This window comes from Balaenoptera musculus, chromosome 4, assembly GCF_009873245.2.
Source record: "Balaenoptera musculus isolate JJ_BM4_2016_0621 chromosome 4, mBalMus1.pri.v3, whole genome shotgun sequence".
In the NCBI taxonomy this organism is placed as follows: domain Eukaryota; kingdom Metazoa; phylum Chordata; class Mammalia; order Artiodactyla; family Balaenopteridae; genus Balaenoptera; species Balaenoptera musculus.
In genome coordinates this window covers 132,642,367-132,657,419 of record NC_045788.1, presented here as the reverse complement: position 1 = coordinate 132,657,419, position 15,053 = coordinate 132,642,367, and the positions used below count along the sequence as shown (strand labels likewise).

The 15,053-nt window shown below is 39.5% G+C and overlaps 1 protein-coding gene across 8 annotated transcripts in view; it reads left to right on the top strand.

Moving 5' to 3' along the window:
- Positions 1-4,053: 4,053 nt before the first annotated feature.
- The window catches only part of SYNJ1 (synaptojanin 1), an 85,933-nt gene continuing 74,933 nt past the window's right edge, over positions 4,054-15,053 (top strand). For 7 of the 8 annotated variants that reach the window (XM_036850107.1, XM_036850113.1, XM_036850112.1 and 4 more), the window contains exons 1-2: positions 4,184-4,301; positions 5,212-5,357. In XM_036850107.1, the coding sequence (XP_036706002.1) occupies positions 5,234-5,357 (124 nt within the window). In that variant the 5' untranslated portion in view covers positions 4,184-4,301; positions 5,212-5,233. Of the gene's footprint in view, positions 4,155-4,183; positions 4,302-5,211; positions 5,358-15,053 lie in introns of those variants that run through there. The other variant, XM_036850106.1, reaches the window with a different exon arrangement.

Here is a 15,053-nt window from a genome sequence, read left to right as displayed (position 1 = left end):
GGGAATTGTCCGTAGGAGAAATAATTTGGTCTAAACCCAACATTTAAAAATCATGTTTTTGTTTGTTTTTTTTGGAGCATGCGGGTTCTTAGTTCCCCCACCAGTGATCAAACCCGTGCCCCGTGCGGTGGAAGCACAGAGTCTTAACCACTGGACCGCCAGGGAAGTCCTTAAAAATCATGATGTTTGCCTTCAATTAATCGAAGTGATTGGAGCTGTTATCTGAAACACCTATCGGGCTGTTTTACTGATTGTCTGTGGATGCTGTAACAAATTACCACAAACTGGGTAGTTGAAAACAGCAGAAATTCATTTCCTCACACTTCTGGGGTCCAGAGGTTCGAAATGAAGGTATTGGCAGAGCTATGCTCCCTTCTAAGGCTCTAGGGAAGAATCCTTCCTGCCCTCTTCCAGCTTTTGGTAGCTGCTGACATCACTTGGCTAGTGGCCACGTTGTTGCAGTCTCTACCTCTGTCTTCACACTGCCTCTGTGTGTGTGTGTGTGTGTGTGTGTGTGTGTGTGTGTGTGTAATCTCCCTCTGTTGTCTCCTTATAAGTACATTTGTGATTGCATTTAGGGCCTACCCAGATAATCCAAAATAATTTCAAAATTCTTAACTCAATCGTATCTACAGACTTGTTTTCCCTGTAAATTAATATTCACATGTTCTAGGGATTAGGATGTGGATATCTTTTGGAGGTGGTATTTTTCATCCTACCACAGGCCTCACTGCTCATTTTCAAGGTTCAAGATGGTGTCAGCCCATCTCTGTAGGCCCTTAGGACCTCACTAAGAAGTTTGTGTATACCACCTAACTTGTATTTTAAGTCAGCCAACCCCAAAGACACTCTTCAAATTTGGTGACAATTTGTCCAGCTATTTTCAAGTGCTATAATAAAGAAGTATAAATAAGAGAGACAAGAAAAAGAAGAAATAAAGTTTTTAAAAGTCACTAATAAAATGGCCCTTATGTTTTTAAACCCTGAGCATGTGCTTATTTCATGACTACAGTGATCTATTTTGAAAGGGTTTGGCCAGAGAAAAACATAATTCAAAAAGACACATGCACCCCAATGTTCATTGCAGCACTATTTACAATAGCCAGGTCATGGAAGCAGCCTAAGTGTCCATCGACAGATGAATGGATAAAGAAGATGTACATATATACAATGGAATATTACTCAGCCATAAAAAGGAATGAAACTGGGTCATTTGCAGAAACGTGGATGGACCTAGAGACTGTCATACAGAGTGAAGTAAGTCAGAAAGAGAAAAACAAATATCGTATATTAACGCATATATGTGTAATCTAGAAAAACGGTACAGATGAACCGGTCTGCAAGGCAGAAATAGAGACACAGATGTAGAGAACAAACGTATGGACACCAAGGGGCGAAAGCGGGGGTGGGTGATGGTGGTGGTATGAATTGGGAGATTGGGATTGATACATATACACTAATATGTATAAAATAGATAACTAATAAGAACCTTCTGTATAAAAAAAATAAAATAAAATCCAACCATTACCAAAAAAAAAAAAAAGAAAGGGTTTGGTAAAGCTGTGGTCTTCTACTGACAGCTCTACTAATAAGAGTTCAGTTTAACTTGAAGAAAAGCAGCAATTCAGACCAAGAACCAAGAAATGTTGACCTAAATTTCCTTAGTTCAAAATCCAAAGAAACCAGGAATAGGCAGAACATCTACTTCTAAAAGGGCCTAGCACAGATATTTCCCACTCTGAGAAAGGAGAGGTTCCTAGAGCAGCCGCACGCAGACAGAGTTGCACTGGAAGTTTTGCTGTGGGCAAGTTTGGTTTGTGGTCCCAACTTCACTTCAAACTGAGTAATTTTTAACAAGTTAACTTTTCTGTGTCTCAGTTGTCATAAAAAGCAACTTCCGAGCAACATACTCAATAACATCAACACATCTTCTGGAGCCATAACCTTACATGTGTTTTTCTGGTGCATATCTGTCTGGTATTCCTTCGGGGCTATACAAGTATTATACCTGAAAAGGCAACTAAGAAAAAATCCATTCTCACCCACTCGCATTTCATTTTTCTCTGTCCAGTGCAACCTCCAATTGAAATGGGTTCTTCTGGAGAGGTGGCGGGGGGAAAAGCAAGCATGGACCAGTAGAGTATCTTAATGAGCTTAATTCTGAGGCTGCTGTTAGTAACCACTATCAAGAGCAAAACAGTTTTTCTAAGGAGATAGTACATATTAAATGAGAGAAATCCCCTCTAGTTCTCAGAACTAAACCTGTGTTTCTGCATATCTCCTTCTATAAAAGAAGTGGTTCCTTTTCTAATGAACTATAGCTACTTTAGTATCCTGAAACCAGGGTGGGTCCAGCTTCTCTAAAATGGATGAAGAAATGTTATATCAAGCCACATGACAGGGCCTGGAGGGGGAAATGATCTTGTGCAATATGCTAAATTTAAATTCTGCTTTTGCTGTTAATAAAAGCAAGAAGGGGAAGAGGCAAAGAAAGAGCAAAGGCAAGAGGAAACAGTTTCCCGGGGTGCTGAGTTCTTCAGGTTTTCAATTCCTTTTGACTCTCTGGGTTTTGACTTCATTCCCACATTTAGGCCTATTAAGTGGAAACGGAATGAGAAGTCCGTGGGACACACTGATGTTAACCAGGAAGCATGATTTGTTGAAAAATGAGGATAGGATGAAAGGATAAGATGTCTTTAGTTATGAGATAACACAGTTGGCAGGAGCTACTCGCCATTCAGTGCCGACCATAGCTGCCTCGGCCTCAGTACAGCCGTGTTGGAGTCTGGAGATCCTGACTTGGGACTTTCCACTCCACTGTACGTACAGCTGAGCACTCTCTCTTTTTTTTTTTTTACACACACACACTGTATTTTATTTTTACAAGAGATAAATAAACTGACACCAAGCATTGTAAATGGATGACCACAAAAGCAACAAGGATTGCAATTACCAAACACGAAACACACTCATACTATGTCATAATATTGACATTCAGTCCAGTAATCCTCCACTGTAACAGCTCCTTTACTTTGCAGTGAAAATTGATTTGTATATTTTTTGCCTCTGAGTCCTTGTGGGATTTTTATTTTTTTATTCCAACAGAAAGTCACAAGAATTATAATCATCCTCATCAGTTCACTCAGTCCCATGTAATTAATTAATTTTTTTTCATCTTGATCTTTTGTTAAAACTTTTATGAATTCATCAGTTTTCCATTAGAGTTCTGAAAATGCTTATTCATTCAGTTCAGCAGTATAGTCAGTTACCAGAAACCTGTACTTGTCAGAGTCTTTTCCATGAATTCCTTGAAGATGAAACCCTTTTATAGGAACATATTTGCAAAAGCATCAGAGTACACCCAGAACTGTCTGTAAATGACAAAAGACTTAAAAATGACCACGGTTAAAGATTTGATGAAAGTTCCTAACAATGCAATTGACAAGGAAATTTAGTTATTTCTGAGATATACATTTTACGAGCACTCTTTTTTAATAGTGCTCTTGAGAGCTGCAGAGCACACCAGAAGAAAAGGCAGCGAACAGAGTTGTTCCAAAGCAGACATGAGTTTTTCTTCCTGCTACCTACCCAGACGCTCAGAATAAGAACTCGGCGCTGTTCGCGGTGAGACACCATGGACAGCTCTTCAGGCGCTGCCCTGTTGCCCAGCGTGCTGACTGTCCCGAAGCCTCCCCCCAGCCAGTCAGGCCGGTGGGGGAGGTAGAGGGTGGTCCCGACACCCTTCTTGGGCACCTATCAATACCCAGCCCCCAAAGCTTTTCCCCTGAGTCCCTCCCCGTGGTTGGTAAGCTCTGAAAAGCCCACGCGAGGGGGCCGGGGAGGCCGCAACCTCCCTCTCCCGGCATCCTCAGCGGTGGGACCTGCAGCTGCAGCTTGGGGAACGCGCCGCCCGAGGAGAAGGTCACTGCGCGTGGAGGCGGCGGGCAGCTCACGGCTACCTGGCCAGCAGGGCAGCCCAGAGGGGGCGGGACCTCCCCCGACGCCCCGCCCTTCCCCGCGAGGGGCGGGCCTTCCGCCCCCGGCCGCGGCGCCATGCGGAAGAGATGGGCCTGCTGGAGCGGAAGTGACGCTTCGGGCGGCTGTGGCGGCGGCGGCGGCTGCGGAAGAAGGAGGAGGAGGAGCCGGAGGAAGAGGTGAGCCTGCCGGCTGGTGGGGGGGGGGGCGGGGAGCGGCAGCGGCCAGGCGCACCGGCTGCGGGGCGCGCGGGCCGGCGCTTCCTGAAGCAGTCTCCACCTCCGCAGCCTGGGCGGGAGCGGTGAGCGGCGACCGCGGGCAGCCAGGTACGGGAGGGCAGGCGGGGTGGTTGGGAGACCACCGGTTGTGCGGGGCGCCGCGTCGGGCGGGGGGCAGAGGTGACAGCGGCTGTCAGACTGCCCGCGGGAAAGGCACCGAGTCGGTTTGGGCGCCTGGTCATCTCTTCTGGCGTATAATGGAGGGATCGGGCTGCTCCGCGCTTCTGTCCCCCTGGGAAGGAGCCGCTTTCCCGGAGGTTGACTGCCGGGAACCCCCGAGGAGCCTCGGTCCGGTCCGTGTCCCGACTCGTGACTCTTCCCGGGTGGCCATTCATATCCACGGGGTGCTGCCTGCGGACCCCTCAGCCGCCGGTGCCCTGGCGCTGGGCTGGAGGCGGCGGTAACCTGTACCGCTGCTCTTGCCCTTCACCGCCGCCCCCGGGAGAGCCCGTTGTGTCGGATAATCCTTTCCCTTCTCTCGCCCCCTAAGGCGCTTTGAATCAGCCTTGTTAACCTTCCTTCGCACCTACCTCTTCTTGCCCCGTAGAGGATCGGCTTGAAGTTTTCGAATCGTTTCCCTTTCAACGTAGTCGACAAATTCTGAAGCAGGAAGCTGATAAACAACTCCGAGCGAAATACGCTCAAAATGTTCCTTTTGGTAAACATTAAGTAAAGGGGAAACTCATCTTCACCAAACCGTTCATGGACTTGGAGTGATAAAACCCTGTCTTGCCTTGCTGTGAGAATTGGTAGCTTTTCCTCTTGCTTTTCGGTAAAATTAAGTGACGACTTATCTTTTGGTATCAACCATTCTCTCCCCAAGCTCCCCCCCACCTTTTTTTTTTACCACCCCACCCCCCATCAAAACCTGGCAGGGAGGGACTTCTGGATGCCTTGCAGTCCTTGCTGCAGAAGGAAACATTAGCTTCATTTGCTTTGCTTTGCTTGGTTTTCACAGGGCTGCCTCGGAAGAAAGGAGAATGGCGTTCAGCAAAGGATTTCGGATCTATCACAAATTGGATCCTCCACCTTTCAGCCTCATAGTGGAAACTAGGCATAAGGAAGAATGTCTCATGTTCGAGTCTGGGGCTGTAGCTGTGCTCTGTAAGTCATCTCTCACATCCCAGCTGATCAGGGTCTGTTTTGCTTGAAATAATTCAGATGCAACCATTTTTTAAAGAAGACTCTGATATGCTTTTATTTCCTTTTAATCAGACCTTATTTTCTTTCAAACTTTTATTTTCTTTTCTTCCCCCCACTGCAGGTTTTTGTTGGAGGTGGGGAAGATGCAGGTTTTGGTACAGATTTTTGCTTTCTTGGGTTCTTCTGCTGCTTCTCAAAGTAAATCTTTCTTTCCAAAAAATTAACGGTTGCAATGTATAGCATATCACATAAACCTGTAAAATGGCTTGCTTGACATTTTTGCTGTAATGAACAGCATTTCTTATAGGTCAGTTGTAGTAATGGACTATAAGAGTATTTATTTAATATTGTTGGAGGATTTTATGGTGAGGCGCTTACATTTTCATTAAGAGGATTGTAAACAACCTTCAAAATTTCATGTAAGGTAGGTGATTGATTTCATATTGTTTAAGAAACTACCCTGATAGTTTATTTTAAAGAAAAGGACTACTGCAGCACAAGAAAAATAGTAGATTAGTAAGGCTTGGGTGATTTTGTGGGCAGATGGATAAGATTAAAACTAAAAAGATTAATTTGAATATTACACTTGGTAATATAAGAGTTTGTCTGGTAACCTCAATTTGGGATTATTTCAAATGTGACTGTGTTGTCAGAGGCTCTCTAGTGGTAACGACTTGTTCTATATTATGCTTTTGCTATGTAGGATCAGTTTAGTTATTGGTCATATTTTTTAAAATTAAAAATACCATTTGAAAGGCATACTTACAACTGTAAGCCCCTAAGTATTTTAAACTGTTAAACTTTCTCCATATTCAGTAGTGAAGGGCAGAAGACCCTAATCTCTGCATACAGAATACTAACATACAGAATATTAATATCAGTTAAACCTGATTGATCTTAATACTCTGAAATAGCAAAATTTTATCCTGACTGGGGAAAAGGATAGTGACATAATGAAAAGTCTTAAGCAGAGAACAATGTATAAGAAATATGTATTTTTTGGTACATATGGTAACATGATTTGAGTGAACAGGAAGAGGCTATATGTGTTCTAAGAAACAAGTGTTAGTAATATGGGTTATATTCAGTCAGACTTAATTCATTTACTGATACATTGTTATTTATGCTTAAATCAACTAAAATATCACTTGCTACAATATTAATTTTGCAAAGCATGTTTCTTCGTACTACAAATATTATTCTTATACTGATGAATTCTATCCAGATAAAACTATCTGTGGGGAAAAAGGTTTGTTTTAGTATGTGAAACCCTTTTCAACTGCTTGTGTTTTTTAGTGATTTCCTAATTTGTCTAAATTCTAAATGTTTCTCTAATTGTGATTACTGGTAATAATGGGAAGTCAAATTTTCAGCTACAAAGTATGTATTACCTAGAGTTATTAGGGTTATTGCTGTACTTTACTCCAAGGTCAGGAAGCCTAAGGATAATCCTACTTCCAAACCTCCAGCAGTCCTCTCTTTTATGCCAAATAATGGTTTAAAAAAACAAAACAAAACAAAAAAACTCCCCAAACCATCCATTTTGGCATTCACATTCATTTTAAGAAAAAGAATCTTAAAAACATTGTCTTAACTATTAACTCTTTTTATTTTCATTAGATTTAGACTATATAAGTAATTCTTTTCAGGAGAATAAAACTGTGAATGTTGCCTCTCTCTGTAAAGCTAGCATAAATGGATATATAATCTTTTGGGTATGTCATTAGCTTTTCTACTAATTAGCTTTTCTATGTCAGTAGCTTTTCTACTGTAAACTTTAATATTTAAAATATTAATATTTAAGAGCTAACAGACCTTTTTATAAATCATTTGACTTGTAAAATTAATTTGACATTCAGGTCAATGATACCAAGATGTGTATTGTGCTGTAGAATGTTCATTTTTAAAACCTTCACATTTTTTCAGTGCCTGTTGTATTCAGGGAGCTGTGCTTGGAAAATACTGTGGTGTTCTGTTTATCTTCACCAATCTCAGCCCTTTGAATTTCAATGCATCTTGCATATTAATCTACCAGAAGAATCTCCTAAAATCATTTTTGATATTAAACCCAAATGTAACCCTATTTTTCAATAAGATTAAGTTCAGACTCCTCAGCCTGTCAATCAAGGCCTGCCATCATTTGGTGCCACCCTGTTGGTTCAGTGTTGATCTCCTTTAAGGGAGACTGGTGTTTCCTCAGTGCTCTCCCAAAGTAGCGTGCTTTTTCCAACCGTCATCTTGCAGTCCCTCTTCCTCCAAGACTGCTAGAATGCTCTTTTCTGCCTTTCCAGTCGAAGCCTGTCAGTTCCAGTTTGAGTCTTCTTCCTTCATGAGAATCTGCCCCTCCAGCTCACTCTTGTCTCTTCCTTCCCTTCATTTTGTGGAACTTAGTCTGTATCACAAGATGAATGCTTTTTATATGCTGCTTTTGTTGTTCTCTACATGCTTGTATGCAGGTGTTTTTCTTGAACGTACATGGTGAGAGTGACCCTAGCAGGACTCAGTTTCATGTACCCAAAGTTTGTGACTTCTACAGGCTTCAGTTGCCCGGGTTTAAAGTTTAAACAATTAGACATCTTAGGCAATACATATCGTTAAGAATTGACAATCACTTAATTTTCTTGGCTTAGGCCAGAAGTGCCATGAGATAACCAATATGAAATGTCATTTTTCCTATTATTAGCACATATTAAAAAATAGGGTGCAAGTGAAAATAAACTCAGCTCATGGATCCTCTTAGGACCGAAGTATCCACTAATCAATCAAGCCTTAGAATTCTGTCTTAATGTTGATAAAGATGTTCAATCAGTCATGATGCTATGACTTAATCAATCGATGAATCAGTGATTTTCAGCCCTGTGTGCACATTATAATTACCTGGGAAGGTTTTTACAAATACTGATGCCTGGGCTCCAGCCCCCCAGAGATTCTGATATAATTAGATTGGGATGACCATTTCTGAGCATGGTTTATATAGGCCTTTCTGTGATAGATTATGGCATAACTTTTTTGGCTCACAGACGCTATCCAAAATAACCATGTTTCCAGAATTTCAGTGCTGTTACTGCCTACTGTGAGGTCCGTAATGAGTTTCCTTGAAACCCTCAGCCTGAACCAAGTGCTGATGTTCCCATAGCACTTTTGGTCTAGTGCTTTTCACAGAACGTGGAACTGTGTTCAGGGTTCTGCGTCTGGGTGCTTCACTCCTTGAGGAAAAGGCCCAGGTCTCAGTAATCTTTGTATCCCTGGTGCTTAGTTCAGTGTCTTACTCATATTGCAGAATAAATGATTATTAAATAAGTGGCATGGGGGGAAGACTAACCTAATGTAGATTATAGTATTCTGTGTTTGTAGTGCAGTATTCTGTGTTTGAAAGTGTGGTACCTTTTCATATAAAATTTATTTTCTATCTTTTAAAGAATTGCTGTTTGACCAAACTGCTGATATGAAACACATACGTTACACATTGTTTGGATTTGTTACTGAAAAATTCTCTTGGAAATAACTATTAACCACATCGTTAAGGTTTTTCTGAAATGCCAATTAAAATGTGTGTGATGAATGTTCTTCATAACTACCATAAGTACTGTTAACAATTTGTTTTAAAATTACTTTTCTTTAGATGGAAAATAATTTTATCGATTTCTTTCATTGCATTTATTTATTTAAAAAAACCTTTGGACTTCCCTGGTGGTCCAGTGGTTAAGACTCCACGCTTCCACTGCATGGCGCACGGGTTTGATCCCTGGTTGGGGAACTAAGATCCCACATGCCTCGAGGCACGGCCAAAAATGAAAAAATAATAATAATAAAATAATAATAATAAAATAAAAATAAAATAATAAAAATAAAATAATAAATAAAAATAAATAAAAATAAAATAAAAATAAAATAAAAATATTTATTATTTAATAATAATAAATAAAAATAATAATAATAAAATAAAAATTAAAAAAACCTTCTGAAGCGTTCTTAGATAATAGTTAATATGTTTTTTAGTCACATGCCCATTTTTAATGTTACTCATTTTTGAAAACTACTAGTCCAGAAAAATGTTCAGTTGAACCAAAAATTTGATGTCTGTGGAGCAGTGACTCAGTGTAGCAAGTGGACCGTCTGTGGCCGGTATACTGCGTCTGAACCAGCATAAGCACAAGTGTGATTGTCAGCAAGTTGGAACACTACACCCTTCTTCTTGGAAACTAATTTTTTAAGAGATAAAGGAAGACATCTATCAGTTTTGTGTTGAGTTCAGTTTTCCACCACTTTTTTACAGTTAGACACGTGAAAAGACCATCACAAGGGACGGACAAGTAGCCAGTCAGACAGATACATGCTTTAAATTCACAGGCTATCTCATTTTTTTACAAGCCATCTCATGCTTTAGTAAAGGTAAATAATTTGCTTTATAATTGTATCCTAAATAGAAGATGGAGTAAAGAGAAGGTCAGCACGTCGGAAATGGAGGATGATTCACATAGACAGTGAACGTGACATCTGTCTTAAACGTAGGAGAGAAGTTTATAAAGGGCATTGGCAGTAAACTCTTTGTTGCAGCTGTTTTCCAAGTAATGTAAATACTTTTTCCTGTGATTATGCATAACCTTGGAATGGCACCGTTTAACTAACCCATATGTGTTTGGTTTTCAATGGTTTTTTATATTCAAATGTATATATGGTGCTCACTTTTAGGATCAGCAGTGTTGACCATTTATGCTGCACAGCTGTCTCATAGCCTTACTAGTTGTGTGTGCTTGGTTGACCCTCTGGGTATACAAATGTTAGTCTGAGTGGCGTCTTACTCATTTGTTCATGAGTGAATGATTGTGCATGTGTTGTATGTCATAGTGTGTCGTCACATAAAAGGGAGGGAGCAAATAACCATTACATTAAGATAATATTGGACCAAATGACTTACTTGCTCTAAACAGTTTCTTGTACCCCTTAACCTGTCTTCAGAAGTTGCATAGAGTTACAGTAGTGTGTAAATTAAATATTGTGAAGTTATGGATCACCTGTTTAAAAGACGAGGATGTAAGGTGTTGATGTAAATTCCTAACTCTTAAAATGAGAGCTTTTGTTCTTTTGGGTGTCACATGCTGGTATGGTAGGAAGGATTAATTGCTTTTATCTGTCTAGTGGTAAGATTATCTTCAGGCTTTAACTCTGGACCTGGTTTTACCCCACATTGTCCGTCTAAGTGTCTTTTGTCTACCTTATTTGTTTTCTTTTGTCATGGAAACCTGAGCTGTAAAACTGAGGGATAATATTCTGGAGCTCTTTGTCACAGAATGTGAAGTGTCTTGCCTTTTCTATGAAACTGCACACGGTAAAGGAGTCATACTTGCCATTTACTGGAAGTTACTCTGCTAGTCACAACATTAAGCCAGAGGGGCCTAAGCTTTCTCGTTTCATGGCATCCTTGGGGTCTCATTAAGTTTTTAACAGCACCCCTAAGCCACCGTTCTGTTCATTAAATAGTTAGGTCCAAACAATAAATATATATATTTTTTCAAACAATAAATATTTATGTCCTAACAGCCTTTAGTAGCTGTTTGGGAAAAATATTGCAAAGAAATTGAAAATAATTTATTTCCTTCATAAATAGCCACAGTTCTTTACTTACGGTATGGCAATGCCTGTTGAGCACTGAACAGCTTTTCAGACCTTGGCACCAGATTGAAAAGCACCGCCCTCATTGCCTGTTCCACGTTGATTTTGGAGCAGTACTTGTTTTTTTTGTTTTTTTTTTTAATCGCAGCAACCACTGAAAACCCAGTTTCACTAAGATCTGATGTCTGATGTCATAAAGGAATGTACTGCAATCAAATGTTAAAACTCTGAGCTACCCCAGGCTAATAGTTTGGGCAGTGTCCAGCATGTGTTGAATATCTCTGTGTTTCTTTCCATTTAAAATATCCCTCGTCTCTCCTGAGAGTTTGCTGGAGTGTCCCAGAGCATCTCAGCATACAGTTTAGACTGGCATTAGACATGCTTTATTTCATTTAATTCTGTGGGTTGTACTTTTATCCGCATTTCGCAGATGTGGAAACTGAGGCTTGGAGAGATTAAATAACTTCTCCAATGACATAGTCTTACCATTTGCTTTTTCACTGTAATTATTATTTATGCTTTTGTTAGGGTGGTGGTTATTATTTGGTGGGGTTGAGAAATGAAGAGCAAAAAGAAAGGAATGCCAGTAGACTTTAAAGTTGAGTGAAATGGTAAGCATTTTCTAATGAGGGAAGTGTTAAACTTGCTGTGTTTTTACCTACAAACTGTTAATATCTAAGAGGGAAACATGGTTTGATTTAGCATTAGGTAATTAGAAACTTTATGTTTTAACTTTGCCGGGCCAAGTTCAATGTCAGGTTTTAGAATTTTGGATGAGGAGTGTAGTAGGTGGCGATGACAAGCAGTGTGCATAGTTTTTTGTTTGTTTTTTTAATTGCCAAATGCTGCTAGTCAGCACGATTGCCCTTTAGGTAAGCTGCAGTATCTTATCTCTTTTTAAGAAAAAATTTCAAGTTGAGGAAAGAAGTTCCTTTTTTATAGTTGACTATTTCTGTGCAGAAAAATGAAATTTAGACTGGTTATATATCACTTTATGTTAGGGTTGCAAAAATTCATTTTCTTTTTGTAAACAGTTTTTGGAATGTTCGTATTTAATAGAAAAGAAAATAAATAGCAACTTAATATCAACACTTAAAAAAAAAAATCAACCTTACTCCTCTATCCTGGGCAGCAGGATTAGCCTGCTAACATAGGGCCAGTAGTAGTTCCTAAGTGCCTTCTTTTCTTTACCACTTAAGTGTGCTATGAGGAAGTAAAAGGTGAAGGCAAAAAATTTCTCTCTCACTGAACAGTAAAGCCTTGTTATGTGACTTCTTATTATATGATTTCAGGTCTCTCAGATGTTCTAAAATGTCCTTAAAATATAACTAGGCCAGGAATGTAACAGGATACTTGCTTCTGAGCATGATGTTGTAACAGGATCTGTATTTGCCCTTCCACCTTAAATAACAACAACAACAAAAATGAACAAAAAAATGTGAAACAATTTTCAGCCCTTGAACAATAGGCAGCACAAGACACTGATCCCTAAGAGAAGGGAAACAAATGAGGGGAGCCTTGCGATCGCTGCCTTGAGAGCTTCCAGGCTACAGCCGCAGCAGGATGAACCCAGACAAAGCCTGGCAGTCTCCCTGCGTTGAGGAGATAGAGTAGGAACTTCGGCGAAACGCGAGCATCTAGAATTCTCAGGACTAAGTACCAGAAAAGGTATAACTGCACAGAGCTCTTGAGATTGTAGTGGATTCCACTTGAGACATCAGCTGACTTCTGATTGGTGCCAGTGTATGAGGAAGCTATCAAGGCAGGAAAGAACCACCAAAGAGGAGCAGGCAGAAAAATTCCTGGAGCTCAGGGATGGGCATAGTTCATGCTCCAAACAGCCAGAATAGAGAAACCTGGTAATACTCGGGGGATTGGGTTGAACACTCAGAGAAGGGTGTATTACTTCAGTAGTGGAGCCAAGTAGCTCTAGACCACATGCTGCTCTGGTCCTGCCTGACAGAGCTTCAAAGCAAGACCCAAAGGGGTCAAACTGTTTCCAAATAATTTCCAAATAACTCAACTGTATCCCAGAATAAAGATTATAGGAATGTTTATAGGAATACAAAATATATATACATATATCCAGCATTCAACCCTGTCAATTTCACAATGTCTGGCATTCAATTAAAAATTACCATGCATGAAAAGAAGCAGGAAAATATACCCTGTAATGAGGAGAAAAGTCAATCTGTAGAAACAGATGCTTAAATTAATAAGAACATTAAAATAGCTATTATAAATATAGTCCATATGTTCAGGAACACAGGAAAGAATGAACATGTTAAGGAGAGACATGAAAAATGTAAAGGCCCAAATCAAACTTCCAGAATTGAAAAAAACAATGTCTGAAATGAAAAAAATACACTGATGGGGATTAATAGATTAGACTGTGCAGGATAAATGAGTGGCGAATTTGAAGACAAAATAATAGAAACAACCCAAAATGAAGCACAGAAAAGCAGACTAAAATAGATAAACAGAGCATCAGAGGGCTGTGGGACAACTTCAAGTGGCCCAATATGTATGTGCAGTTGGAATCCTAGAAGGAAGGGGGTGGAGCAGGAAAATATTTGAAGAAATAATGGCTGACAAGTTTCCAAAATTGATGAAAACTATAAATTCACGGATCCAAGAAGCTAAATGAACCCCAAGCAGAAGAACCATGAAGAGAAAGAACTACACCCAAATATGTGATCAAATTGCTTAAAACTGGTGACGTAGAGAAAAATCCTAAAAACAGCCCAGGAAAGAAAAAAAAAAAGATATAAATGTAGAAGAAGGAAGATACAAATCATGATAGACTTCAGAAACAGTCCAAGCCAGATGAGAAAGAGCTAGATCTTTAATGTACTGAAATGGAAAAAACAACAACCACCCTGAAACTGTCCACCTAGAATTCTGTACCCAGTCACAAACAAAGATGATGTAAAGACTTTTAGATGTTCAGATGATTAAAAAAATGAGCCAATTATATGAGTAGCAATTTAAATAGTATTGCTTTTCTTTGCATCTAGTGCCAATACATTCAGAAATTTTGAGGTTGTAAAGTCTGAATCGTTACATTTTGTTACTTAGTTATGTTTTAACTCTAAGCTTGAAAGAGGCAGAAAGAGTGGAATGGATTAGTGCAATTGGGGTTAGTCTTGTAAGCAGAGTGCCAAAAGGAGGTATATCTTTAAAAATTGCATATCATGTTTTTACTGGTGACAGTTTAAATTTGCTTGAGTTTTTAAATGGTTGTTAATAAGAATTTGTGTTTTATCTTTTTCCACTAAAATAGATTTTGCAAGTGAAAGCCATTGTTATTCCTCTGTAATGTTACACGATATGAGCAATGCATTCACATTGGAGTGCATTTCATAGCTAATGAACTAATCAAATTACTGTGAGTACATTTGGCATTTGGAGAGGTGCATTAACTCTTAGTGGTCAACTGGACACCTATTTAATTACTCCCTCAGTTCAGGCTGGAAGAATTTATGTACTCTTTACACTCCTGGATGATTTTAAGATAACTTAGTTAAAAGAAAAAATAAAAAACAAAATACTTCTTATTAAATTATTGGCTAAAACATACTGAATGTTATTAAAATTCTCTCTTCTTCCCTTTTATTATAGTCTTCTTACATAACTTTATAAAGTGTGTATGCTTATATAAACTAGGTCTTTGCAATAAATATTTATTATGGGTTATGTTTCATTTTGTTCACTAGCCGACCATAGGATTGCTGTCGTCTGTTGAATACCTTACTGAAAGGTAGATAAACAGCCTTTTAATATCCTGTGGACCATGTTCAAAGTATAGGCAGGATGAATCTTATTATTTATTTTTTAAATTAAAAAATATATATTTTATTCATTTATTTATGTATTTGGCTGTGCCGGGTCTTAGTTGCGGCACACAGGCTCTTCGTTGCAGCACGCGGATCTTTCAGTTGCGGCATGCATGTGGGATCTAGTTCCCTGATCAGGGATTGAACCCAGGATCCCTGCATTGGGGGCGCGGAGTCTTAACCACTGGGCCATCAGAGAAGTCCTGAA